This window comes from Urocitellus parryii, chromosome 2, assembly GCF_045843805.1.
Source record: "Urocitellus parryii isolate mUroPar1 chromosome 2, mUroPar1.hap1, whole genome shotgun sequence".
NCBI classification, from domain to species: Eukaryota; Metazoa; Chordata; class Mammalia; order Rodentia; family Sciuridae; genus Urocitellus; species Urocitellus parryii.
The window spans coordinates 53,027,863-53,054,302 of NC_135532.1; the positions used below are offsets into that span (position 1 = coordinate 53,027,863).

The following is a 26,440-nucleotide window of genomic DNA, read 5'->3' on the forward strand; positions in this document are numbered from 1 at the left end:
TATCCAGTTTACTGTCACCTTTCAAATACTTAGTTAATATATCATATTATTACACATGTTGTGCTTATTAATGTATTAGAATAATTTAGCTATACCATTTCATTGAATAAACAAAATACTTTAAACATAAAAGGAAAATACAAATTATGAGGCAGTTAATCATATAGAACTTGCCAGTCAAATCATTTATTATCCCATTCAGCAATGCATAATAAAAAATCTTATCAGTAAAAAATAAATTAAGCCATTACTGCAAAACGACTAAAAATGAGCAGGATCTATCTGAATTATTTTCAAAGTTGCAAACTCACAAATACTAAAGGAGAAGAAAAAAAAGTCCATAACCAGAATTATTTTCTTCTAGGTTTGAAGCTTTGTAGCTCCAAGTATGATCTCAGAATAACAAAGGTGCTAATGAAGACATAAGCCCTATGTGAAAAGACTCCAAATACAATTTTCAAGTTGTGAGCCCACCAAAATAAGCATGGATAGAAGATGCTTCCTATTATAATTGCACAAGCTGGCTCAACACTCTACCACAGGACTTGTACAAGATTTTCCTTCCTCTGACAACATAGATGAATCAATCTATAAGATTTAAGAAGCACACAGAAAAGACTTAGAGCTTTGACATTCCTGATATTGTGTAGTTGGTCCACATAGTAGTCAGCACAAATGGCATGGGAGTTGATGAGCATCAAATATGTGTAATTTAAATGATTTACAAAACAAGTTTTGTTCTGCTGCCTCCTTGTCAAAAAAATTTTACGCTCAAAATATCCTCCCACTGGATGATTTCTTCCTTCCTTTCCTTCTTGTTTTTTTTTTTTTGTGATATAATACTTTAGTCTGAAAATGCAGTAGAATAATGAATTCTAATCTGATCAACAGAACAACAAGATTAGGTGAGTTATAATTGATTTTGGATTTGTTCACTACATGTATTTCTATTATATGAACCACAAATCAACTTCAAGTCTACAAATAGTATGAATGACAAATCTTTACCTGCATGAAACAGAATTTTAACAAGATTGTAGAAATCATCTGAAGACAGAGCTAAACAGAAATAAGCTATCTGATCAATTCACAGTATTCTATTCTGAAAACATAAATGAAAAATTTTAAATATTGATCGTGTTATAATGAGATTTGAAAGGTAAAATTACTTTCATTATTTGTACACATCTAACTAGTTATGAGGGTGTATTTACATTAAGTTATTTGATTTTCAAAAAGTAATAACCCTAAGAAACAGACTACTATCAGCAAACCAAGGTTAAGTACGTTTAAGAAACTTGCTACAGTTATATCTCTTATAATCTGCAGAGATGGGACTCAAGCCAGGTTCTCTGTTGCCAGTGTCTGCCTCTCAAATACTGCTGTCTTCCCAATAGGAAGACAAACAGCAAAACATCACTATTAAAACAACAACAAAATAGGTTGAAGACTTCCACAAGCAGAATTCATCAATCACTTAAGATTAAGAAATCATTTATCTCCTTGATTGTCATCACGAATAATTCAGGTGGGAGTTATATATGTGGGAAATAAAGCTGAGAGAGGAAAGACTGACTTTTTTGAACCTAGAAAATAATGACTACAAAGTTTGACACATATATCTATGCCCAAATACAAATAAGAAAAAAACACAAAATAAACCCAGTTTGCAGAGGAGGGAGGTACTATGATCTCTTTTAAGGCAAGTAGTGCTTTTTGTTTATATTAGTTTCTTAGAAAATACTAATAAAAAAACATGTAGTAGCATTCCAACAGAATATGTTGACAAGGTCAGGGAAGAAAAACAAACCTACAGAAGTAAAAAAATATTCCCACATGGGAATATTTGATATTGCAAACTCAGAGGGTCCACACAGTAGTTACATCTTTAACTAAAAGTAAAACACATTTTAATAAGCATAATTTAGTTGAAAATTTATTTTGAAACAGGTTACATTAGGGACAAATAACAAAGGGGTACAAAGAGATAAAAGCATTAGAAACTATTTCTCTGAGATATTAAAGAAAACAAATAAGGTATCAGATGAAATCTGCTTAGAGAGCAAAAAGCATTATACTGTGCTAAGAATTTTAGTTAATGAAAGAGAATAGCAAAGGAACTTTCAATGATAAAAAGGGGAAGTGCCATCAGGATAATGAGTGATAAAGAAAAAAACCAAAAGTCTTATTCAGGCCATGTGAGTAAAAGAGCAAAATCCACTAATAGAACAGGGAGATGGGAACAGGATATACAATATGTTTTAAGTCCACAGTGACCAATGGCAGGCCAAAAAATTAGGTTTAAACTCAAAGGACAAACAGAAACACACTGCTGAGTAAGATAAAGAAGGATAGGAGGTTGTTAGCAGGATCCAACAAAAATTCCCTAATGAGCTCAATTCATCTCACAGGAGCATGATATCATCTATTAATAACAGGTAGGTTGTTAATGGCATGTAATGAGTCTAAAACCACTCACGAATGTAAAATGATGATTATTGCTACACAGCACTGTGCTCCTAAAGCCATGGATTTCACCTCATATAAAGCTTAATGTCTGAAAGGCCACTGATTTATTCAGCTTATACAAGAGGTCAGGAATTTCTACCTACTAGCCCCAATCTGAACTTTATGTTTCATACAAGTCCTATAGGAGACAAAAATCTATTATAGAAAGGTGGTGCTGACTCTCTAGCCTTCACCTTTTCTCTACCCCTGAAATCAGGTTTCACATTCTGTCCTCTGAGAGGATATTTTATGTTTTAAAACCAAAGTAGCCCCCAAAATATTTTTCTATAATGAACCTATCAATGCAAAGAGAACGTTGTTGTACCAGAGTCAGAAAATAAAATATGTCTTCTGCGGACACCCTCTAGCCTGTCATCAAAAACACCCTTAAAAATTACAACCTTAAATTTTCCTGCAAACTCTCTGAGCAGCAGTGGACTAAGGACAGGATTTGGAGTCAAGGCAGCATGAGTTCAAATGTAGCCCCTGAGATGGCATGAGCCTTTGCTACTGTGCAGTCACCTCTCTTGTAAGGTGCTATACCTCCCAAAACACTGTGAGAACTAAGTGGGACACTACATGTAAAGCACCTGGCACAGGGTTGAGAAAGAAGCTAGTACTCAATCAGTGGCATTTGTTTCTGATTTTGTCCTGCTGACAATGCTAACAAAAATGAAGCTAGGTGAAATTATAATGGAAACTTACTCCCTCTTTCTGGCCACCTTGGATCTGCAGTTATAAATAAAATGACTCCCCACTGGCATAACTACCTACAGTAGATTGTTCTACAAATAAACAAAACAACAACAAAAAGTTAATTTCAAGATGAGAATTCTCAAGTAAGAGAGGTGAGTTAAACTGCTGTCAAAATGAGCAGCTGTTCTTCAGAGAAGCTACAAGATTTTGAAAATTTTCCCCCTTGGTCTACACAGATGTTCGGAACTCTTTAGCTATTGTAACAAGGCTCTCATGGCACCAAAAAAAAAAAAAAAAAAAAAAAATCACTGAAGAGCTATATCTATACAAATTAGAGCAGTTGCACATTTAATAGGACTTAAAAGAATATAGTCATATACAGTACAGACTCTGGAGCCACAAAGCCTGGGCCAGCACCTTGGCTCCTTGCTAGTTGTACAATGATGGGCAAATCAGGATCTCTGTGGGCCTCAATTTTCTCATCTGTAAAAGAGGAACCACAGGAATACCATATCTAGTTTGGGGAAGGATTACATGAGTGGTTACAGCCCTGGAAAATGGCTGGTACTACATGTGTTAGTTACTAAAGCATGCCACTCATTGATCATCTGTTATTCAACAAATTTATTATATGCCATGAGACACACCATAGAGACACAAAGGGAAATAAGATAGACACAGATTTTATGAGAGGCAGCAAATTTAGAACAGAGGTCAGAGGGTAAGTATAATTTAGCCAGACAATTATGGAGTGCTCCAGCAGAGCAAGCAGTATGCAAAGCAACCCAAATCCAGGCAGAAATATTCCATGTATGGAAAACTGCCAAAAGTGTGTGGAGTAAGGACATAATTCCAAACCCACTTCATGTAAAATAAAATGGACCTTTATGTTATAGTAAAACTTGCTTTTCAAGACCATGAGGACACCTAAATGCCAATGGATAAAATAACAATAGAAATATTTAATAGTATTTTTAAAATAAAATATATATTTTTGCCTATCATATTAACATGAGTTTCTAGAACAGACTTTCAGTACATTAAAATTCTACATCTGTAGCTACAGAACAAATATTTTCTGAAGACTGATTTATTCATCTTAATCTGGTTCCCAAAGATGAATAATATGAAACTACTAAATAGCAATCTCCTAAGAAATCAGAACACTGACTAAACAAGGGATTTGTCACTAATTTTAGTCAATATTAATACACTGGAATTTTTGAAGATATGTTTTTTTCCCAAAATTTAAGCAAGATAATCATATACACCGATCCCTGCCAAAAAATAAAAAATAAAAGAGAACAAAAAAATGCATACGTGAAGTGTCACCACATTTATATAACCATTTCATGTTCAGTCTTCTTTATTCTTATTTTAGTCTGAAGAAAATTTCTTCTCCAAGAAGAACTATTTCTTATTTAGATACTTTAAGCTTAGTAGTAACAATTTTAATTTCATGTAGTGTGTGCATGAAAGTTTGACAGCACCTACTTCTACAACATATGAGACTCTGAAATAGGTAAAACAGAGAAGGCACTCTGTTACCCATTTTTTTTTTGCCCTTTGCTCTCATTCAAATACTTTCTCCCTCAATCCACTATTTAGTAGTGAAGATTTCAAGTTATCCATAGAATGCCATAAAGCCCCGTAATCTTTTTAAAACTTGAGAAGGTTTGGAATTAGACTTGGATTCAAATCCCAATTCAGTAACCTATAGGCAACATCAGTTTCATATAATTAGGAAATTCCCCAAATGCCAGTATTCTTATTTCTAAAGTGGAACACAAACTACAGAATACAGAAGGCAGAGCCATTCAGTTTGAGTGAAGACTCTTGTGGAAGAATACATGAGTTCAAATTCTAATTGCATCATTTTATAGCAGTATGACACTGAGCTAGATATGTTCTATTTCTGTCTCAGTTTCCTCATCTGCTACACAAGGACGGTGAAAGCTAAAAATTTTTGAATCACTGAGATGTTTGACTCAGAATTTAGAAGAATGGACCATAGACAATCATGCATTCAGAGAAAATAATATGTGAAGTGTATTATTATTATCATATATCCATTTTATCCTGTAATTGTCAAGGATCCCCCCAAGATCACCCTCAGGTATGATAATTTGCTAGATAGATTCACAGAACTCAGAAAAAGGCATTATACTCCTGTTATAGTTTATTAAGTGAAACACAAGATTAAAATCAATAAAGGAGGAGGCTGGGGTTGTGGCTCAGCAGTAGAGTGCTTGCCTAGGATGTGCGAGGCACTGGGTTCAATCCTCAGCACCATAAAAATAAATAAAATATTGTGTCCAACTAGAACTAAAAAATAACTATTAAAAAATCAATAAAGGAAAAAGCTATATAGGGCAGAGTCCTGGCTAAAGCAGGTGCAACTTGCAGTTGTCTCCTCCCAGTAAAATCCAACAGGGCTTATTATCCTAGGAATAATATGTTACAACATGCACAAAGGAATTACTGCCAAAGAGGGAATTTCACCTGAGCCCTGATGTCAAGAACTTAATAAATTGCCTGTATGATGGATCTGAGCTACTCAGTCTCCAGGCCCCCAAGAGACCAACAATGATACAGTGTAGTCCAGGGCACCTCATGATCAAAAATTGGTGTTCACCTGTTAGCATAGTCCATCTAGGTTGATCTCAGATTCTAGGTGTATAAATAAACCCTTATTGGGCAGGAGATTCCAGGGCTTAGAGGTACTCTCTCAGAAGACAAAGAGCTAGATTTTTCTTGGAATAAGAAGTTATATGAGCACCCAGCACCCTTTGAAATAACCTTTTCTTGCATGAAAATTTATTGAGCAACTAAGATTGCCAGAAACTATTTTGATATATCATTTCACTTAACAATTATACAGTCTTTCAAGGAAGAAGATTAACATTTCTTTTAAAAATATGGAAACTGAGGCTCGGGAAGGTTAAATGAGTGTTCATAGCCACATGATTGGGGTGGACTTCAAATCTAGCTCTCTCAGATTACAGAGATTTTTGAACTGCTTCCACCAAGCTATGCTGCCTCAGAAAACATAAAATTTAAAACAATATGTTGTACAGAATATGACATAGATACATCATAATATATATAAATCTAACCACAAAATTCACGTCTTATGGTGAAAAACCTAATTTAAAGAATCACTTTGAATTTGTGGAGAAAATAAACTGGAGCTGTGAGTAAATATGTATTTACTGTAGACTGGTTTTTCTTTAAAATTATGGGTTTTTATTATAAGACTATCTAATCTTTATTAAGTGTTTATAACCAAGTCCAAGAAAGTCAGCAATAAAGTTTTCCTAGGATTTATAAGAACCAGTTCTTTAAAATTCAATCTTCTTTTTCTTTATGCCTCCAAACTTTTTAATCCTTACAAACATTTGCTGAAATATAGAAATGACTTACCCATTTATTAAGAATAACAATTTTTTCCTTGTAGAAGTATATCACCAGTTTCCCTAGGGAGGCAACAATGCCTTCTCAATTTATTATGTGTGTGGTTCCCCCCCCCCCCACCTCATCTAATCAGCTAATACTTTTCAAAAGATCTTTTTAATGCCTAAATGAAAGGATTCCACATCAAAGACCTGACCTCCCTATTAAATTATCTGAAGGAAACCCTAGGAATGTAAAATCTATTCAAAGGAAAATCACAGGTAGCTTATTGTACAATGCATTAAGAAAAGAAAAGGAAAAAAGCTTCATAAGAGCTGCATGGAATTTGGTAAAATTATACCACAAAAATACAAATCGATCTTAAGTATAAAGAAACAAATTCATAGCCAAAAACTTATTACAAAAGAGTTCTGTAATCAGCCAGGAGGGAGCCTTTATGAAAAACTTCAGAATTTGTCACTTTTTCAATCACAATTGCTGATTAAAGCTTAATGTTGGAAAGGCCAAAAAGAGAACAAACCACATATTTTTCAATAGATTTAAAATCTGAAATTTTAAAGGTAACATTCAACATCAGAATGTTGCATGTTTGCTACTTGTTACAGATAACAATGAGTAGAATGAAATAATGAAATAACAGATGAGATAGTATAGAGAAAAATACTTAAAAAAAACAATTAAAATTTTTGCCATACCCTGAATGTAGTCCTGAAGTTATTTAAGTCAGTAAAAAAGTCTTCCACAGATACCTTCTTCATATCAATGGCATAATATACCATTATACTCTGGTACAATTTTTCCATGTTTTCAAGTAACTTTGAAAGTTTGCCATATTGTTCTTTTGCAGTGATAACAAAGCTGTACATTATAGTTAAGGTATTTTGTAATTTTCAAAATGAAGCTTTAGGCATGAAAATACACTCCAAAATTTCAGTCTAATTTTTAGTCACCATTATTCCTCTACAAAATTCCATGATTACCTTAACAGTCATCTTTACAAAGACAGTCTAGATGATATAGAAAAAAACATTTAAATTTAATTTCTAATGAACTTTGGCAAAATATCAGAAAACTCAAATATTTTTATATTTAACACTTCTATTTTATAACTGAGTTTTAAAAAATTCCAATTTACTCAACTAATAATCTATAACATGAAATTATAGCTTGGCAGTTCAAATTGAGTAACTGGAATGATATTAAAATCAACAATTGACCCTATTGAGTACAGCAATGAAGTTGGACAAGTTGGGGTCAATTCATACCTCCTACACCTGGTAGCAGTGTACCTGTGGAAAAGTCTTCCCCTCATTCTGCCTTGATTTCCCCATCTGTAGGATGGAATAACAATAATACCACCAAACTCATAAAGTTGCTGTGAAGAGTAAATGAGTCAATACTAGCAAGGTTCTTAGAAATGTGACTAGGCACTTAGTGGCATTAGTCATTAATTTAATTTGATAGTCACTGATAGTTGAATATATGTTTTAACAAAACCATGGCATTTCCTTCACTGTGCAACAAATTGCTGATGCAATCAGATATAAGATCTTGATACCATATTCTGAAAGACTGTTCTTACAGGATTAGTTATAACTTCCTATGGTTCCTTGAAATTGGGACAAAGAAACAGAACATACAGAGTTAAATTCACAGAAGTCATGTTAGTATCTTTGAATAATGTACATGTATAAACACACCTTAGCAAAATTTAAACTGAATTAAGTTAAATGAATTCAGGCTATGAGTAAGAAACCTAAAATAGAATGTTTATATCTGAAAAAAAAAATTCTCACAACTAAAAAAAGTTCTTCCCAGTAGAGAACAAAATAAGGAAACTGAGGCAGGCCCTTTATTTTGAGGAAGGGAATAAAAGAATCAATAAACAAAGAGAGACCTTGCTGCTGCCAGGTAGGGAATGAATCCAGGACACAAGAAACAATTCTAAAAATCAGAGCCTGACCTCCCCACAGGCCCTGAGGCAGCCAGTCAGTCACAGCTCAACTCTGTAATCCCTGCCAGTGGATCCCCAGGGGATCTGTTTCCCTTCTATTTCTGTTTCTTTTCATACTAAGCTGTGCTGAGTAGTATATGTAGTATTTCAGAAGGAAAAGTGGCTAGAAGGCAGGGAACCTGGATTCTAAGGCAAGAGCTGGTCTTTTTAATGACCTTAAGATCTATATGTGACTCAGCTTTTATGTTCATTCAAATAGCAACATGCCTCTCTACACTTTCTAGTCTAGATTTTAATACTGCCGGTAACTGGTACATTTCCTTATGATATCACTCTGCAATTCTTGGATAAGTAACAAAACATTTTGTATAATTAGTCAAACCACAAAATTGCAAGAGATCATAAAACAGAATCACATAAAACAGGTTTCCATATGTAATATCAATATTCATGAAATATTATAGGTAAAGTGGATTTATGTAAATAAAAATCACATTTGAAATGCATGCAGAAACTATTATTAAATAGAATATATAGTTATTCATCTGTAACGTGAAATAAACATTCAGAAATAATCATTCAGAACTCAACACTGATTTATAAATGGTTTTACATAATCAATAAGCTCTCACCTAAAATTATTTATGTCCCAAATGGAAAACATGCATTATTTATATAATCTTAATTCCTACCTAAAAGAAAAGTTTTTTACTTCTGTCTTTTCTTGTTGAAACTTACCAATGAAGAATTTCTTCAGTTCTTTCTCTTCCATGATACATTCCTCTAATCTCCACAGGTTTGAGTAGCCATTTGTACCAGTAGACCACAGCATTTGTAGTCTATTGCACTTACCTGGAAATTTTTATGGCATATTTTTACTGCTAGATCTATAATTAAGTTGTGAGTTTTCCTTTCTAATCTTAATTCTTTAGTGGGGCTTTGTTCTCACCACATTTCTAACAAGTGTGGTCACCTCTTACTTTCTGTTCATTCTCTAGACGCTATCTAACTTCATTTAGTCATCTGCAATGACATTGGTTCTAATTACATATTATTATTCTTCCTCTTTGAGGAGAAAGGAAACAAATGTCCACCAAAATTACTTAACAAAAATCCATGGAATGCCTTACTCATAAAATTGCACATATTCATGCATAGGCACACACATAATTTGGATGTAAAGAGCTAACAGAATTACTAAAGATTATCTACCCTAGAAAATAGGTTAATGACATTATTTTGGAGAACATCTATCATTAGATGATTCTATAACTACTCCTTTGCTGCCCCTATCACTGCTTATAAGGTTTTGAGTTTTAAGAATAGGTACTTCACAAATACTGATAATTTTATTCTTGAGAATCTGGTAAACAAATGAAAATAAAGCAAACACCTTTTTTTAGATTTTCAGGTAATAATCATAAGTAATGAAATATCAGAAATGTCTGTGAAGACTTATAAAACAGAACAATTTTATTAAAAGATGTGATGAAAAAGATGACTGAGAGCCAGAAGCATGGAAATGACATGGTTTTGTTCTAACAGCTAGAGAGCTTTTAAAGTCAATTTTCTTATCATTATTACATATAAAGCAATTTGCTGCCAAAGAAAATGAAGTGGGGCTTTGAGTAACTGGAATTACCCACAAGAATGGCAAAATCGTGATTAAACTGAAACAATTTTGGAAATAGCCAAATTAATCCTTGGAAGTTTAAAATGACTGTCTGATAGGATGGAATAACTGGTTACACGAATGAGGCACACTATGTCAGTACTGAAGGGCTACTCTCATTAAGGGATGGTGAAAGATCCAGATAAAAAATCATCATCATCTAAAAGAAAAATAAGTGAAGCTGCTAAACTCTAAATAAATGTAACATTCATGTCAGCAATAGCTAGGCTTTAATTATCTTTTTCCCAGAATAAAATTCTATATATGCAAAGAACTTTAAAAAACATTGTAAGATACTCAACGAAATATACTTTTGAATAAAGTCATGCAAAAATATTTACATTCTAACTGCATGATGTTTTATGAAATCTATTTTTTTTCTTGACCTTAAATGAAACTCAGGACAAATTCTCATTCATTTCTAAGTGAATCAGTGCAATCTTCCCATTTGAAAAACATATGACTACTATGTTCATATGGATTGAAATACAAGTATTTAATGTTTAGCATGACTCAGATTTAGTAATTCTCTTCTGGTCTGCCAGTGGTACATACTCCCAAACTATCTACCAGACATATATTTCACATTTATTCTCTGGTTATATTTTCATTATTGTATTTCTGCCATCTGCAATAATAAGTCTTCCAAGGACCAGCTTCAATCAGTCCCTTGTGTTTAATAATTTGGCTACACTGTGCTAGGATAGAGTCAGCCCTTCAGTCTGTATTCCCAAAGTTCACTGCACTTCAAACACCCTTCTAGAGGGTACAGTCCCTGCAGTTGTGAAACATACATCTTAGATTGTGAAAGCACATAATAAGTAAATGAGATTTTCACATAGTCTAAGTATAAGGAAGAAAATAAAACTTTATGATGTCATATAAATCAGAGAGGTTAACTTGATTTGGGTAGTCAAGAAAATCTTGGCTAAACTGATTAAAACAACAAGGCATGACGGTAGAAGAGCAGCCAGCACTAAGTGGTATACCATTCTCATATAAATGGAATAAGACTGAGGAAATGAAAAGATAATTACAAATTAGAGGATTCATAGAGGAAAAAAAGCAGGCTATTTAACCTGAATCTTAAAAGTTTGTTGAGAATGGGTTAAGTGACAAAGAGAAAAGAAGAGAAGAAAGGAAGGAGACAGAAGACTAACTCAAAGAGAAGAAAAATTTGCTACAATAATTCACTTAATTACCCCCTTTTTCCACTGCTTCAACTGGATCGTGATCATACATTACACAGGTTTACATTTCATCCATTGCAATCTTATATTTTACGTTCTAGATGTAATTCAACTAAAGAAAAAATGTTCTAATTGCCTTTACCTGAAAATGCTGTACTTTCTGTAGTACAGAACACAGATACATGACATATCAGTCTTTCAACGAGTTTAACGGGGATGGTTTTGGCATCTACCCCATAATTTAAGAGGTACCTAAAATATTCCTGTACAGTGGAACAACAATAAAGAAAAGTATGAAAATAAAGGAGGATTTGGATGAAGAAATTTTTAAAAATATAACACAGGAATGAATCAGGTAACTTGCCATATAAGTGGTGATAAATAAAAAATATATAAATGTTTAACAAAATGATTGTTTTTGGTTTTTTTTTCCTCAGACTCAGGAGAGGGGGTAGAAAGAAAATAGAAAAGCGAGTGCCTTTGGAAGGAGACTATCAAGGGCATGCTCTAAGATCTATTTGTTATTTTCCTAAAAATAAGAACTATTAAAGAATTTAAAGGTCAAAAGAAAGGAACAGGGACTACATGACATAAATCATTGCATTTTCTTAGTTTCTCACTGGTAAGAATTTAATAAGTATGTACTACAATACAATAGCTTGTATATAACAACAATGTTGATCCTACCAAAAATTTGTATTCCACATTTTTCAAGTAAATATTTACTGTGGAACTATTCAACACTAATTATAGTTCTGACCAGGCTTAGCAACTGGAAAATAATAATTATTATGAAAAAGCCAATGATATATGAAATAATTGTGCATGACTTTTAAAGGAAGTACTAAATTTGTATTTTCATGTTACAAAGTAGATGTTAACAAAGAGCATGCATTAGAATAATAAAAACACAATATACGGTAAATTGACTGCTATTAGTGAAATTTCATAACAAAATTCTACATTTATAATTGAAAACAATTCATGTAACAGATTATTTAATAGTTCAGGAAATCATGATTGTTTAAAGTAAATATGTACTTCTAAAGACTCATATTTAACAAATTAAATAATGCATATATTCTTTTGAATTGGTTGATGAATCAAACATTTGACATGTACCTCAACTAATAAACATTTAAACATAAAACATAAAGTTTGAGTGTTAAGAACTTAAACTTAATAAATTTTTATTTATTGTGCATTTTAGCTTCCAAACGCTTCCATTTTCTAAGATCTTAGAGGCTCACAATTTGCCATTTTAATAAGATCTGTATAAAAGCGTTTAATATTCAAAATCTGACTTGTTGTCAGTCCTAATTAAAGTAAACAAAGTCTTGCAATGAATGAATTTAATTACTTCAAAACTAGTGTGTCTTACTAAGATGAAAAGCAAACTAGTGCAATCTAATCTCAGCAAAGAATATTTATGATTATAAGCTTTGTCAATAGCAAAGTGCACCAACTGTTCATATATCTGACTTCCAAGAGATACATGAATGCTAATCAGTTCATTAGAGGCTTCTAGGTTGTGATATTTAGCGACAGGATATAGTAGCTTTCTTGTCCATGGAGGATAATTGTACTCAGAATGAAAAATTGTTTCCAACAAAGCATCATCCTTCCTGTTTCTGATTTCCTGCTGGTTGCTTTTTATGAGCTTCATACCTTTCAAGAAGCCGACATCATTCAGCTTATTATGTCACATGAATACAAGTATGAATATGTCCTGAGATGGTCTGCTGAGCAGGATCCTACCACCTTTACTCCCAGCTCAGGCATTCTTGTGAGGCAGAGAAGCCTAGGCTCCATAATTATCGCACTCACAACATATTACTAGAAGTTATAGTGGAAATCCTTACTAAAATGGTTTCTACCCATAGGGCACACACACACAAAAAAAGCATTTCAATTAACAATACTTAATGACATAATGATAAACTCACATATGAGTATTTTAACATTGAAGGATGATTGGGGAGGGGAGGAGAAGGGAAGAATGATGAAACTGTTAAAACTGCGATAACATTTATTTTAAAAAAGCAATCTTTGACGAAAAAGAAGGTAGTGCAAAAATGTATTCTTGATGGATAAATACAGACTTTAGTTTAAAAAAGAAAACAAAAAATGAGAGCTTTACTCACTATAGTGATAAAGGTATAATCCCTAAACAAGGAATGGAATGGGTAAGAAACATGAAAGGAAACAAACCACATTAGTCTAAATTGATTGTTGCTGGAGTGCATTTTATGATAATTCCCGACAAAGACAGTGAAGGAAGCTAAAATGGAAGTAATTCACAATTAAGCTGAAAACATATACAATATAATCTATGACAAGCCAAATAATAATTTTGTGATTCACTAAATCTCAAGGGAGAAGTAGTAGAAAGAGGAAAAGTAGTCATTTTATTTCAAGTACTTCAGTTTAAAATAAAATATTAGGAGTGTCAATTTATCAGAACTCATTTTAGAAGTTGGTTACACTTTCATATAGAATTCACAAGCCCATATGGGATTTTAATAATTCATTGTAATAATATTTCATTACAACACAAAAGATATCAGTCTCTTAATTTCATATAATGGTTTGCAAAATGATTCAACTTTAGTTTCAGGAAATAAAAAAAGAGTTCATTACTTCAGTTACTCATTAGCGATTAAGCTACAAAATTAGTGATAACAAAGATACCTGAAAGCAAAGAAAGCCTTAAATGAAGCAAGAAATCAGTCTCATTAATTTATATATCTGCCATGGTGTCTGCCATATTTAGCATGGGTGAAGAAAATATAAACCTAAGTAGTGATTGTGACAAACTTCATTTTGATCTTGGACTGTGCAGTATTTTGAAATGAAGTATTAATTTTTGTGGATCATGAGTTAATTTCTAATATATATCAACCCTTGAAGCTGACTAGTCACACCATGAGTTTATACAGGCTATATCTGTTTTCTGAAATATGTCTACAGTACCTAAATCTCATCATAGCTTTACCCGCAAACTTCTCTTGAGTTTCAATATTCTTTATCATAAACATCACAAGAAAGTAAGGCAAATGAATGGAGGGAAGATGGGAGAATATGCTGTTATCCAAGTAGATAAAAAGAAAGGGAAAAAAAATCAATAGAAATACATGGTGTGTTACTCATGATGAACACTTAAATTTTCCTAAAAGAAGGCAAAGGTTAAACACCTACAATTTGACACTTCAGAATCATCTTTGGTTATATAAAGACATTTAAAACATTAAAAAAATTGTACTTCTACTTGATAGTGACTTAAATTTATTTAGATATCAAAAGGATATGGACATCTTTGTCACAAACTTGTCATGCATGTCCTCAGGAGGGGGAAAGGTTTCCAAATCTTTCTCAAGCTGTTGAAGCTGCCTTCCCATCTGCTTCAAATTCTTTTCCAGCATTTCTACAGAGACTAAAAGAGAGTATATTAAATGCCTCCAAAGGACAAAATTATAATATATAAAAGGTACAATCTAGAAACATAACATTTTTTTAAAACCTCATAAGAAAATTTATTATTAAAAATTGAGTGTCACAGATTTTCACCTTTTAATTTGTTAAAAAAGTTATAAAGTCAATAATAGATTACTTAAAATATAAGACAAAAGAAGTTTAGGAAATGTCCACATGAATAAATAACATTTAAGAAATAAGTTTTATTTAAAATTAGAGCTCTTGACCACTACAAATATTATAAAATAATCATACTATTCAGATAGACAAAGAAAACCAATGTTTTAAAAGTAAGCTTATATAATTCTGAGGTTTCAAAAGAATCTCTTGAGGAAACAGTGAATAGATGATAAAGATGAAGAAAAGTGGCTTCTAAAGTATGAGCTAATCCATAATAGTAAACAAAAGGTCTCAGAGGCTATTTACAATAACAGATGTCAAGCTTTCTTTACTGAAGCTATGGGCACAATTTGCATTTAATATTACCAGTTAATATTTTGCTTCTTGGAATTAAGTTTGCTCTCACAGCACACACAACTAACCAATAGTAAACCAAGACACAGAGGCAGCATCAGAACATATTGGGGCAGCACAGCAAAACAGAGATCATTAAGAACAATTTCCCAAATCTTTGCCTTGTCTATCTTACATGACATTAGAATCAAAAGTTACCAACAATGAAAATAAAATGGCCCAAACCAACTTTCTGTACATTTGCTTTAGATTTAAGATGAATTTTAGTTTAAAAAAGAAAAACAAAAGATTTCTGGTTCCTTTCAATGAAAACTATATAAAACAATGTTTCACAAAATTAATCCAATATAGTTTGTCATTTTCAGACCTGGAATTAATCCTGAGGAACGGGACAAATCAAATATTACCTATAAAGAAAGGAATATCCTTAAAAGGGATCTAAATGTTTAAGAAAATGGGTTTGAGTTTTTAGAACATATAGTTTAAAATTGCCATAAATAGCTTTAAAAAACACTGCAACATAGTCTGTTATTAAAAATTTAGCAATCTAATTCTCAGATTCAATGTTTATTAAGTCCAATGACTGAACGCTTCATAGAGGCACATATAACATTTGTTTGTCTCTGAAGAATGAGGGTACTTTAACCTAGGTTCCCACTGTGATGAAGCCATTCTGAAATTATACTCATGCATATTTTCTTACTAGTTTATTTCTCATGCATCCTCTTTTTGTGGTTTTCACAGTTGAAATTGGGGCTGGGAGTGTACCTCCAAGGCAGAATGCATGCATCTCATGCAGGTGGCCAGGGGTTCAATCAAAAGCACCGGTAGAAGAAAAAAAAAATGCAATAATTGAGATGATGGATTGTATGAAATGTTTCCATTAATGGTAGTATTTGGTATAGGAATTCAATCTATTTAACTCATGTTCCCCATGTCTTGCTGTACACTGCTCATGGTAGTAACATCCATATCCTATGTTATGCTCTTTCATTTTTGTGTCTGCTGGTCAATCTTCCACAAGCAGAACACTTATTTGATCAGGTCCATGGTGTTTCACTTACTTTTCTCATTTCCAAATGGTTATTTTGCTTCATTCAAAGTTCTCTTTCTGCATTACAGAAGAGATTCCTTTTGCTCTCCTAGTCTATTTGATCTCTCCTCTAATGTCTCATTAGCATTTCCTTTATCATTTCTCAGGAAATCTTACAAGTGGTTCAGTCACTTTTAAACTTCTTAAAACTTTGAAACTTCTGATTAAATAAATGTTCTAGAACATGCAAGATTTTTATATTAAGTAAATATGTACTCAAAAAAGTGTATAAGTCATACTTTGTGCTATTAATTAGGTTAAAAAATAAGTTAATGTACTATACTATAATCTTATTAGTAATCAATATAACAATATTGATAATGAAAATAATAATAACAGCAGGTAACTCTAGTGAGTGTTTACAAATATTGGGTAATGTCTTTAATGTTTTCCAATAATCAGTTCATTCAAAGACAACATCATGAAGTAGGTGATGTTATTATCTCCAGTTTACACATGAGCAAACTAAACCTGAGAGGGTGGGTAAAAAGATCAGATAACTAAAAAGTGGAAAATTCAGAATTTAAATTCAGGCATTTTGATGTACAGAAAGTACTAAGAGAAATTACTTCTTTGTTTTTCATAATCTCTACTCTCCCTATCAATAACATTTAAATAAACAAAACTTGTTTTCATATAATTGGTTCCTTGTACATTCATGCTTAGATTAATTACAAGGAATCCAAAGATGACTTAGCCCATGGAAAAATACCTAAGCACTCTGGAAGGATGAATGAACAGTTCTCCACTGACAAAGAGCACAGGGTAAGTCTTTGGAGGGAACATAGTCAGATTTTTTTCCCTGACATCAAATGTATTGTTCCAACACCAATCAATTCTTTAACTCTCTAACACTAATTGGATTTCTTACAATTCAACTGAACTCTGACACTACTTACTAAGAGTTAGTGTCATTGTCTTAAAGGCTCAGTCTCACCGTACTGCTCTCATATCAGATGCTTGCTGCAAGTCCAAGAGGCCATCCATACTTCTGAAGGACTGGCTATAAATTGAAGGATTCTACAAGTTCCCTCCCTTAAGGCTCATAATTCATAGAACTTAGGAAACTGCTATATGTACAGTTAAAGTTTTATAAAGGACACATCTCAGGAACAGTCAAATGGAAGAGATTTACAGTATAAAGAATAAGAAGGGTAGAACAGATTCTTCACCTGCTCTAGGCACATGCCCTCCCAGCATATCCATGTTCTCAACAACCCAGAAGCTCCCTTAGCCTCTGTTTCATAGTCTTTGTTGAAACTTTATTATAAGTTATTAGAGATTAAATCATTGCCCATTCACGATTTAATTTAATTTGCAGTCCCCCTCTTTCCCTGGATGTCAGGGGTTGGGCTAATATTTCTAACTCTGGAATCATATTATTAGTACCTCTGGAGACCTTTCCCCATGAAAGGAAAGGCTTGAGACTTATCCAACTCATTGCTAACCAGTGGGTCAAACTGCTTTCTTCATGATCTGAAGCAACTTCTCCTGTGACCAATTTCCACATCAGTGGAATGGGAAGCATCTCACCATATATTTTTACTTCAGAGATACTTCATAATAGATCAAACCAAATAGTGCAGTATGAAGAAGTTTTTTGAAAAAGAATACACCACGGCTTTCTTATTCCTAAATAAATAAGAAATGATAAAGCTTAAAGATTTTTTTTTAAAAAAGTAATACTAGAATGAAAGGAAAAGTAAAGTCATCACTACAAGCACCAGGTCAGGAACAGGCTAGTGTGGAAGTCAGCCCAAGAAGAGTTGATATTTTCAACTCTTATGAATACTGGGTGCATATCCAAACATTTAAGGTCAGCACCATCACTAGTAAGCTACCTTTAAAAATGGTTCTTGCAGCTACTCTATGATGGAAATCCTACTAAGCCATCTTTTATGCTTCATCAGCAGTCTCTGATTAGATTACATGTGCATTATTCTTAAGTGGATTTAAATATAATCGACCAACCTCTCACTGTTGGTTTTTAAATAAGGACCAAAGCACACTTGGAAGGGAGAGAGGAGTGTGTGAATTCTAGGCTAATAAACTACAATCTAATGTTTAGAGTGATCTGATGGATAAAACTAAAGAGCATTTTAAGAATTCCCTTGGTGTTTTCCATTTCAGCAATTTTTATATTTCCAAGGACAGCTCCTTAATGTATCATCAAACATAATTTACCACACTTTACACAAGTCAAATTCTTTAAGGTCACTAATTTTTTTTTAAACTAGAAATCCAAACTAGAGAGCTTTAAATTGTAAATTCTCAAAGAAGTGTTATTTTACTTGTGTATCTACATGAGACGTGTGTTTGAATTTATCTTTTAAACTAAGTCATTTCTTAAATCAAGAAATATTCTGTTTCATTATTTAGAAGAAAAATCATAAAACAGAACTGTCATCAGAGTTGATTAAACTATTTTAAGGCAATTCTTATTTTATTCAGTTAATAATTCATCAGGTGGGTTCTTAGTCAACTTGGACATGTATGTGTCTTGCCCTCAACCAGCTCATTCATAATCTCACAGCTCAGTGGGCGGAAGGATCACAAACTATTTCCTGTACTAGTAATCTGCTCATTTCTACCCCCCTCCCCCTTGCAATCCTCAGATCCAAATAATTGTGACACCCCAGGCCTCTGACTTCACAAACAGTACTTACATTTGGGGACTCTTATTTCTTCTATGATCTCCTACTGTTTTTCTCCAGTGTTTTTTTTTTTTTTTTTTTTTATTGGTCGTTCATAACATTACATAGTTCTTAATACATCATATTACACAGTTTGATTCACGTGGATTATGAACTCCCCCTTTTACCCCATATACAAATTGCTGTATCATATCAGATTCCCTTCCATTGCTTGACATATTGCCTTTCTAGTGTCTGATGTATTCTGCTGTCTGTCCTATTCTCTACTATCCCCCCTCCCCTCCCCTCCCCTCCCCTCCCCTCCCCTTTTCTTTCTCTACCCCTTCTACTGTAAATCATTTCTTCCATTTGTATTATCTTGTCTTGCCCCTCCTTTCCTCTTATATGACATTTTGTATAACCCTGAGGATCGCCTTCCATTTCCATGCAATTTCCCTTCTCACTCCCTTTCCCTCCCACCTCTCATCCCTGTTTAATGTAAATCTTCTTCTCAAGCTCTTCCTCCCTACCCTGTCCTTGTTTACTCCCCTTATATCAAAGGAGTCATTTGGTATTTGTTTTTTAAAGATTGACTAGCTTCACTTAGCATAATCTGCTCTAATGCCATCCATTTTCCTCCAAATTCTATGATTTTGTCATTTTTTAATGCAGAATAATACTCCATAGTATATAAATGCCACATTTTTTTTATCCATTCATCTATTGAAGGGCATCTAGGCTGGTTCCACAGTCTTGCTATCGTGAATTGAGCTGCTATGAACATCGATGTAGCAGTGTCCCTGTAGCATGCTCTTGTTAGGGCTTTAGGGAATAGACCGAGAAGGGGAATAGCTGGGTCGAATGGTGGTTCCATTCCCAGCTTTCCGAGAAATCTCCATACTGCTTTCCAAATTGGCTGCACCAATTTGCAGTCCCACCAGCAATGAACAAGAGTGCCCTTTTCCCCACATCCTCGCCAGCACTTATTGTTGTTTGACTTCCTAATGGCTGCCAGTCTTACTGGAGTGAGATGGTATCTTAGGGTAGTTTTGATTTGCATTTCTCTGACTGCTAGCGATGGTGAGCATTTTTTCATGTACTTGTTGATTGATTGTATGTCCTCCTCTGAGAAGCGTCTGTTCAGGTCCTTGGCCCATTTATTGATTGGGTTATTTGTTATCTTATTGTCTAATTTTTTGAGTTCTTTGTATATTCTGGTTATTAGGGCTCTATCTGAAATGTGTGGAGTAAAGATTTGTTCCCAGGATGTAGGCTCCCTGTTTATCTCTCTTATTGTTTCTTTTGCTGAGAAAAAACTTTTTAGTTTGAGTAAGTCCCATTTGTTGATTCTATTTGTTAACTCTAGCGCTATGGGTGTCCTATTGAGGAATTTGGAGCCCGACCCCACAGCATGTAGGTCGTAGCCAACTTTTTCTTCTATCAGATGCCATGTCTCTGATTTAATATCAAGCTCCTTGATCCATTTTGAGTTAACTTTTGTGCACGGCGAGAGATAGGGATTCAGATTCATTTTGGTGCAAATGGATTTCCAGTTTTCCCAGCACCATTTGTTGAAGATGCTATCTTTCCTCCATTGCATGCTTTTAGCCCCTTTATCAAAAATAAGATAGTTGTAGTTTTGTGGATTGGTTACTGTGTCCTCAATTCTGTACCATTGGTCCACCCGCCTGTTTTGGTACCAGTACCATGCTGTTTTTGTTACTATTGCTCTGTAGTATAGTTTGAAGTCTGGTATCGCTATACCGCCTGATTCACACTTCCTGTTTAGTATTGTTTTTGCTATTCTGGGTCTTTTATTATTCCATATGAATTTCATGATTCTTTTATCGATTTCTACAAGATATGCTGTTGGGATTTTGATTGGCATTGCATTGAACTTATATAGGACTTTTGGTAATATCGCCATTTTGATGATGTTAGTTCTGCCTATCCATGAGCAGGGTATATTTTTCCATCTTCTAAGGTCTTCTTCTATGTCTTTCTTTAGGGTTCTGTAATTTTCATTGTATAAATCTTTCACCTCTTTTGTTAGGTTGATTCCCAAGTATTTTATTTTTTGGGGGGATATTGTGAATGGAGTAGTTGTCCTCATTTCCGTTTCAGAGGATTTGTCGCTGATATACAGGAATGCCTTTGATTTATGCGTGTTGATCTTATATCCTGCCACTTTGCTGAATTCATTTATTAGCTCTAATAGCTTCTTTGTAGACCCTTTTGGGTCTGCTAGGTATAGAATCATATCATCTGCAAATAGTGATAATTTAAGTTCTTCTTTTCCTATTTTCATGCCTTTAATTTCTTTTGTCTGCCTTATTGCTCTGGCCAGTGTTTCGAGGACTATGTTGAACAGAAGTGGTGAGAGAGGGCATCCCTGTCTTGTACCAGATCTTAGAGGGAATGCCTTCAATTTTTCTCCATTCAGAATGATGCTGGCCTGTGGCTTATCATAGATTGCTTTTACAATGTTGAGGTATGATCCAGTTATCCCTAATATTTCTAGAGTTTTGAACATAAAGGGATGCTGTACTTTGTCGAAAGCTTTTTCTGCATCTATCGAGATGATAATATGGTTCTTGTTTTTAAGTCTATTGATGTGGTGGATAACACTTATTGATTTCCGTATATTGAACCAATCTTGCATACCAGGGATGAATCCTACTTGATCATGGTGTATAATTTTTTTGATATGTATTTGAATCCGATTCGCCAGAATTTTATTGAGGATTTTTGCATCAAGGTTCATTAGAGATATTGGTCTGTAGTTTTCTTTCTTTGAAGTGTCTTTGTCTGGTTTCGGAATCAGGGTGATGTTGGCCTCGTAGAATGAATTTGGAAGTTCTCCCTCTTTTTCTATTTCCTGAAATAGCTTGAAAAGTATTGGTGTTAGTTCCTCTTTAAAGATTTTGTAAAACTCTGCTGTATACCCATCCGGTCCTGGGCTTTTCTTAGTTGGTAGTCTTTTGATGGTTTCTTCTATTTCCTCTATTGTTATTGGTCTGTTTAGGTTGTCTATATCCTCCTGGCTCAATCTGGGCAGATCATAAGACTCAAGGAATTTATCTATGCCTTCACTATCTTCTATTTTATTGGAGTATAAGGATTCAAAGTAATTTCTGATTATCTTCTGTATTTCTGTAGTGTCTGTTGTGATATTGCCTTTTTCATCCCGTATGCTAGTAATTTGGGTTCTCTCTCTTCTTCTCTTCGTTAGCATGGCTAAGGGTCTGTCAATTTTATTTATTTTTTCAAAGAACCAGCTTTTAGTTTTGTCAATTTTTTCAATTGTTCTTTTGTTTCAATTTCATTAATTTCAGCTCTGATTTTAATTATTTCTTGCCTTCTACTTCTTTTGCTGTTGTTTTGCTCTTCTTTTTCTAGGATTTTGAGATGAAGTATGAGATCATTTATTTGTTGGTTTTTTCTTTTTTTGAGGAATGAACTCCAAGCAATGAATTTTCCTCTTAGAACTGCTTTCAATGTGTCCCATAGATTCCGATATGTTGTGTCTGTGTTTTCATTTAACTCTAGGAATTTTTTAATTTCCTCCTTGATGTCTTCTAATACCCATTGATCACTCAGCAACCTATTGTTCATTCTCCAGGTGATGCTTGATTTTTCCTTTCTTCTTTAATCATTGATTTTCAGTTTCATTCCATTATGATCAGACAAGATGCATGGTATTATCTCTACCTCTTTGTATTGTCTAAGAGTTGCCCTGTGACATAGTATATGGTCTATTTTTGAGAAGGTTCCATGTGCTGCTGAGAAAAAAGTGTAGCAACTTGATGTTGGGTGGTATAGTCTATATATGTCAATTAAGTCTAGGTTGTTAATTGTGTTATTGAGTTCTATAGTTTCCTTATTTAACTTTTGTTTGGAAGATCTGTCCAGTGGTGAGAGAGGTGTGTTGAAGTCTCCCATGATTATTGTATGGTGGTCTATTAGACTCTTGAACTTGAGAAGAGTTTGCTTGATGAACACGGCTGCACCATTATTTGGGGCATATATATTTATGATTGTTATGTCTTGTTGGTGTATGGTTCCCTTGAGCAGTATGAAGTGTCCTTCTTTATCCCTTTTGATTAGCTTTGGCTTGAAATCTATTTTATTAGATATGAGTATGGACACTCCTGCTTGTTTCCGTGGTCCATATGAGTGATATGATTTTTCCCAACCTTTCACCTTCAGTCTATGTACATCTTTTCCTATCAAATGCGTCTCCTGTAGACAGCATATTGTTGGGTCTTGTTTTGTGATCCATTCTACTAGTCTGTGTCTCTTAATTGGTGAGTTTAAGCCATTAACATTTAGGGTTATTATTGAGATATGGTTTGTTCTTCTATCCATATTTGTTTATTGATGTTACTAAACCTGATTTGTTATCCTCTTTGACTACTTTCCCCCCTTTACTGTCCAACCTCCCATTGTTGGTTATCAATGTTATTTTCCATTTCCTCTTCCTGTAATGTTTTGCCAAGGATTTTTTGAAGAGATGGTTTTCTAGCTTCGAATTCTTTTAACTTTTGTTTATCATGGAAGGTTTTAATTTCATCTTCTAACCTGAAGCTTAATTTCGCCGGATACACGATTCTTGGTTGGAATCCATTTTCTTTAAGCGTTTGAAATATGTTATTCCAGGATCTTCTAGCTTTTAGAGTCTGTGTTGAGAGATCAGCTGTTATCCTGATTGGTTTACCCCTAAATGTAATCTGCTTCCTTTCCCTTGTAGCTTTTAAAATTCTCTCCTTATTCTGTATGTTGGACATCTTCATTATAATGTGTCTAGGTGTGGATCTCTTATGATTTTGCACATTCGGCGTCCTGTAGGCTTCTAGGATTTGGGATTCTGTCTCATTCTTCAAGTCTGGGAAGTTTTCTTGTATTATTTCACTGAATAGATTGCTTAATCCTTTGGTTTGGAGCTCTGTGCCTTCCTGTATCCCAATGACTCTTAAGTTTGGTCTTTTGATATTATCCCATAGCTCTTGAATGTGCTGCTCATGGTTTCTTAGTAGACTTGCTGAGCTATCTATGTTCTTTTCAAGTTGAAATACTCTGTCTTCATTGTCTGATGTTCTATCTTCTAAGTGATCCACTCTGCTGGTTTTTTTTTATCAGAATGTACATGAGGGTTTCCAAGCACCTAGTGACTTACAGATGTTTCTTCCTGTTTTACAGCAAGCCAGTAGACTGGTAACATAACATCTGAGCTCCTAAACAAAGGCCCCACACAAAACCAAGCTGGCTACATTCCATGTTCCATCAAGTTACTCTCAAAACAATATACAGCATATGTAGTTTCTCCTGCCCATCATCCTAACCCTGATTCTGGAAATAATGTGTCTAGCTTCTCTGTTCTCTACCCCTGGATTACTCCTATTTGTACTTTATAACAAGTATTGAAACACCCAGCAAGATCCCTGGTGAGGTGCCCTTACCACCCACCCTAACTGGTAATTGAATCTAACTTTACAACTACCATACACTATTGACATTGATCTTCTGCTCCCAACGAGCTGAGAATTCCTTAAGGGAAGATACCATATCTTATTTAACCTTTGTACCTTCAGTTATATAACATACTATAAATGTTTGCTGGAGGAATGGATTCTGGATTTAACTTTAACCTCTCATGATAAAAGCACTGAAACTAAAATGGGAAAATATAATAAATATCTAGGACATTAAAATCTAAGAAACAAGATTCTTTTCAAGTGTGTTGTCCTCATGATAATTATACACCATAGGTGCTAAAGTAGCTGTAGAATAAAACTTAAAAATTACAACTATAAATATTTAAGTTTAAAGCAATCATGAATACATGTTTCTATAATACCATGGCCTAAGATTTACTCTGCTAAGATTTGCAGTAAAAAAGAATAGAAATCATATACATTTAAGTAATCTTTATAATTAAAACTCCTCTAAATATCTCCTGAAGGTTTTGATCATTCTTTCATAACAAGCATACTGAGAAATGCCTAATTCATTTTACACATCATGACATAATACAGTGAAACTCTTTTAAAGAAAGTTTAAATAATAATTTATTACAATTTAAACATTTAGGGCCAGGGTTGTAACTCAGAGGTAGAGCGCTTGCCTAGCACATGCGAGGCCCTGGGTTTGATCCTCAGCACCACATATATATATATATATATATATATAAATAAAGGTATTGTGTCCAACTACAACTAAAAATATAAATATTAAAAAAATTTTAGATTAAATAAACTATCTACCCTAAAAGGAATATTGTTTTTTTGTGTGAAACTATTGAGTTTCAAACTCCCATAAAAAATAATTTTACTAGAATATTCTAATAAAGCTATAATGTTTTATAAACACAAGTTTAAATAATAAAATCAGAAGAGCAAAATAACCTCACCAGTATTTTTTAAAATACTGAATATTAAGTAGGTCTAAAACAAAATCAAAACTCTAAAATACCATTATAAAAGTATTATGACAGAAATGTACAAAAACAAAACAAGATTATAAAAAAAAGCCACAAAACTGAAAATAAATTGCAGCTTCGTTCAAAACAGATAAGAGCAAATTGAAAGAAGCAGTGTAAGTGAATGCCCAGCCATCCTTATCTAGTAGCTGTACTTCCTCTAGTCAAACATTCTTTCTTCCCATTGTTCTGATTCTTGATGAGACTCCATGAAATAATACACCATAACTTGCAGTCCCTAATTAATTTGCTATACCATATACAATGGTGGTTATGTGTTGTTGTTTTTACATTCTAATGTGAGAGAAATGCCTACATTTGACATGAGACCTGGAAACAGGAAAAAGGCTGAAGGCAGATGGAAGAAATGAAGAGCACAACCAACCAAAGGCCTCCAGTCAGTTCTGTGTACCACCTCACCCACTGTGGGAAGACACAGGCAGCCTTGTTTTCTAAAACTATGCAGAGGATATTAAAGAGAAGACGGCAGCTTTCTAGAAGACAAAACTATATTCATGGGAGAAGTATATAAAAAGAAAACCTTGTTTGCTATAATAATTTGAAAATTCGTTTGGACAAACAAGATATTCAAGAACATAGTAAATATTAAATAAAAAGACGTACTTGACAGAGATGTTGTTCTCTCAGAAACTATAAAATGGTTTTTAACACATGCATTGGACAGAGTGATATTAGTTCTTTCTAATGTGCCCCAGGGTAAGTATTAAGTATAGACTGACCAGATTTCAAATAAAAATAGTTTCCAAGTGTAGCTATTGAACACCAGGTTAGCCTCAACAGCACTGTACTTCATATTACTGGGCTTGAAAAACTTCCAAATTTTTTCCTGTCTA

General features: G+C 33.7%; 1 protein-coding gene across 4 annotated transcripts in view; it reads right to left on the bottom strand.

Moving 5' to 3' along the window:
* Diaph3 (diaphanous related formin 3) overlaps positions 1-26,440 on the bottom strand; it is a 460,724-nt gene that overhangs the window by 155,165 nt on the left and 279,119 nt on the right. For all 4 annotated transcript variants that reach the window (XM_077792732.1, XM_077792731.1, XM_077792729.1 and 1 more), the window contains 2 exons: positions 14,743-14,867; positions 7,314-7,478 (listed from right to left, as the gene is read on the bottom strand). In XM_077792732.1, coding sequence (XP_077648858.1) covers positions 7,314-7,478; positions 14,743-14,867 — 290 coding nt within the window. The remainder of the gene's footprint in view (positions 1-7,313; positions 7,479-14,742; positions 14,868-26,440) is intronic.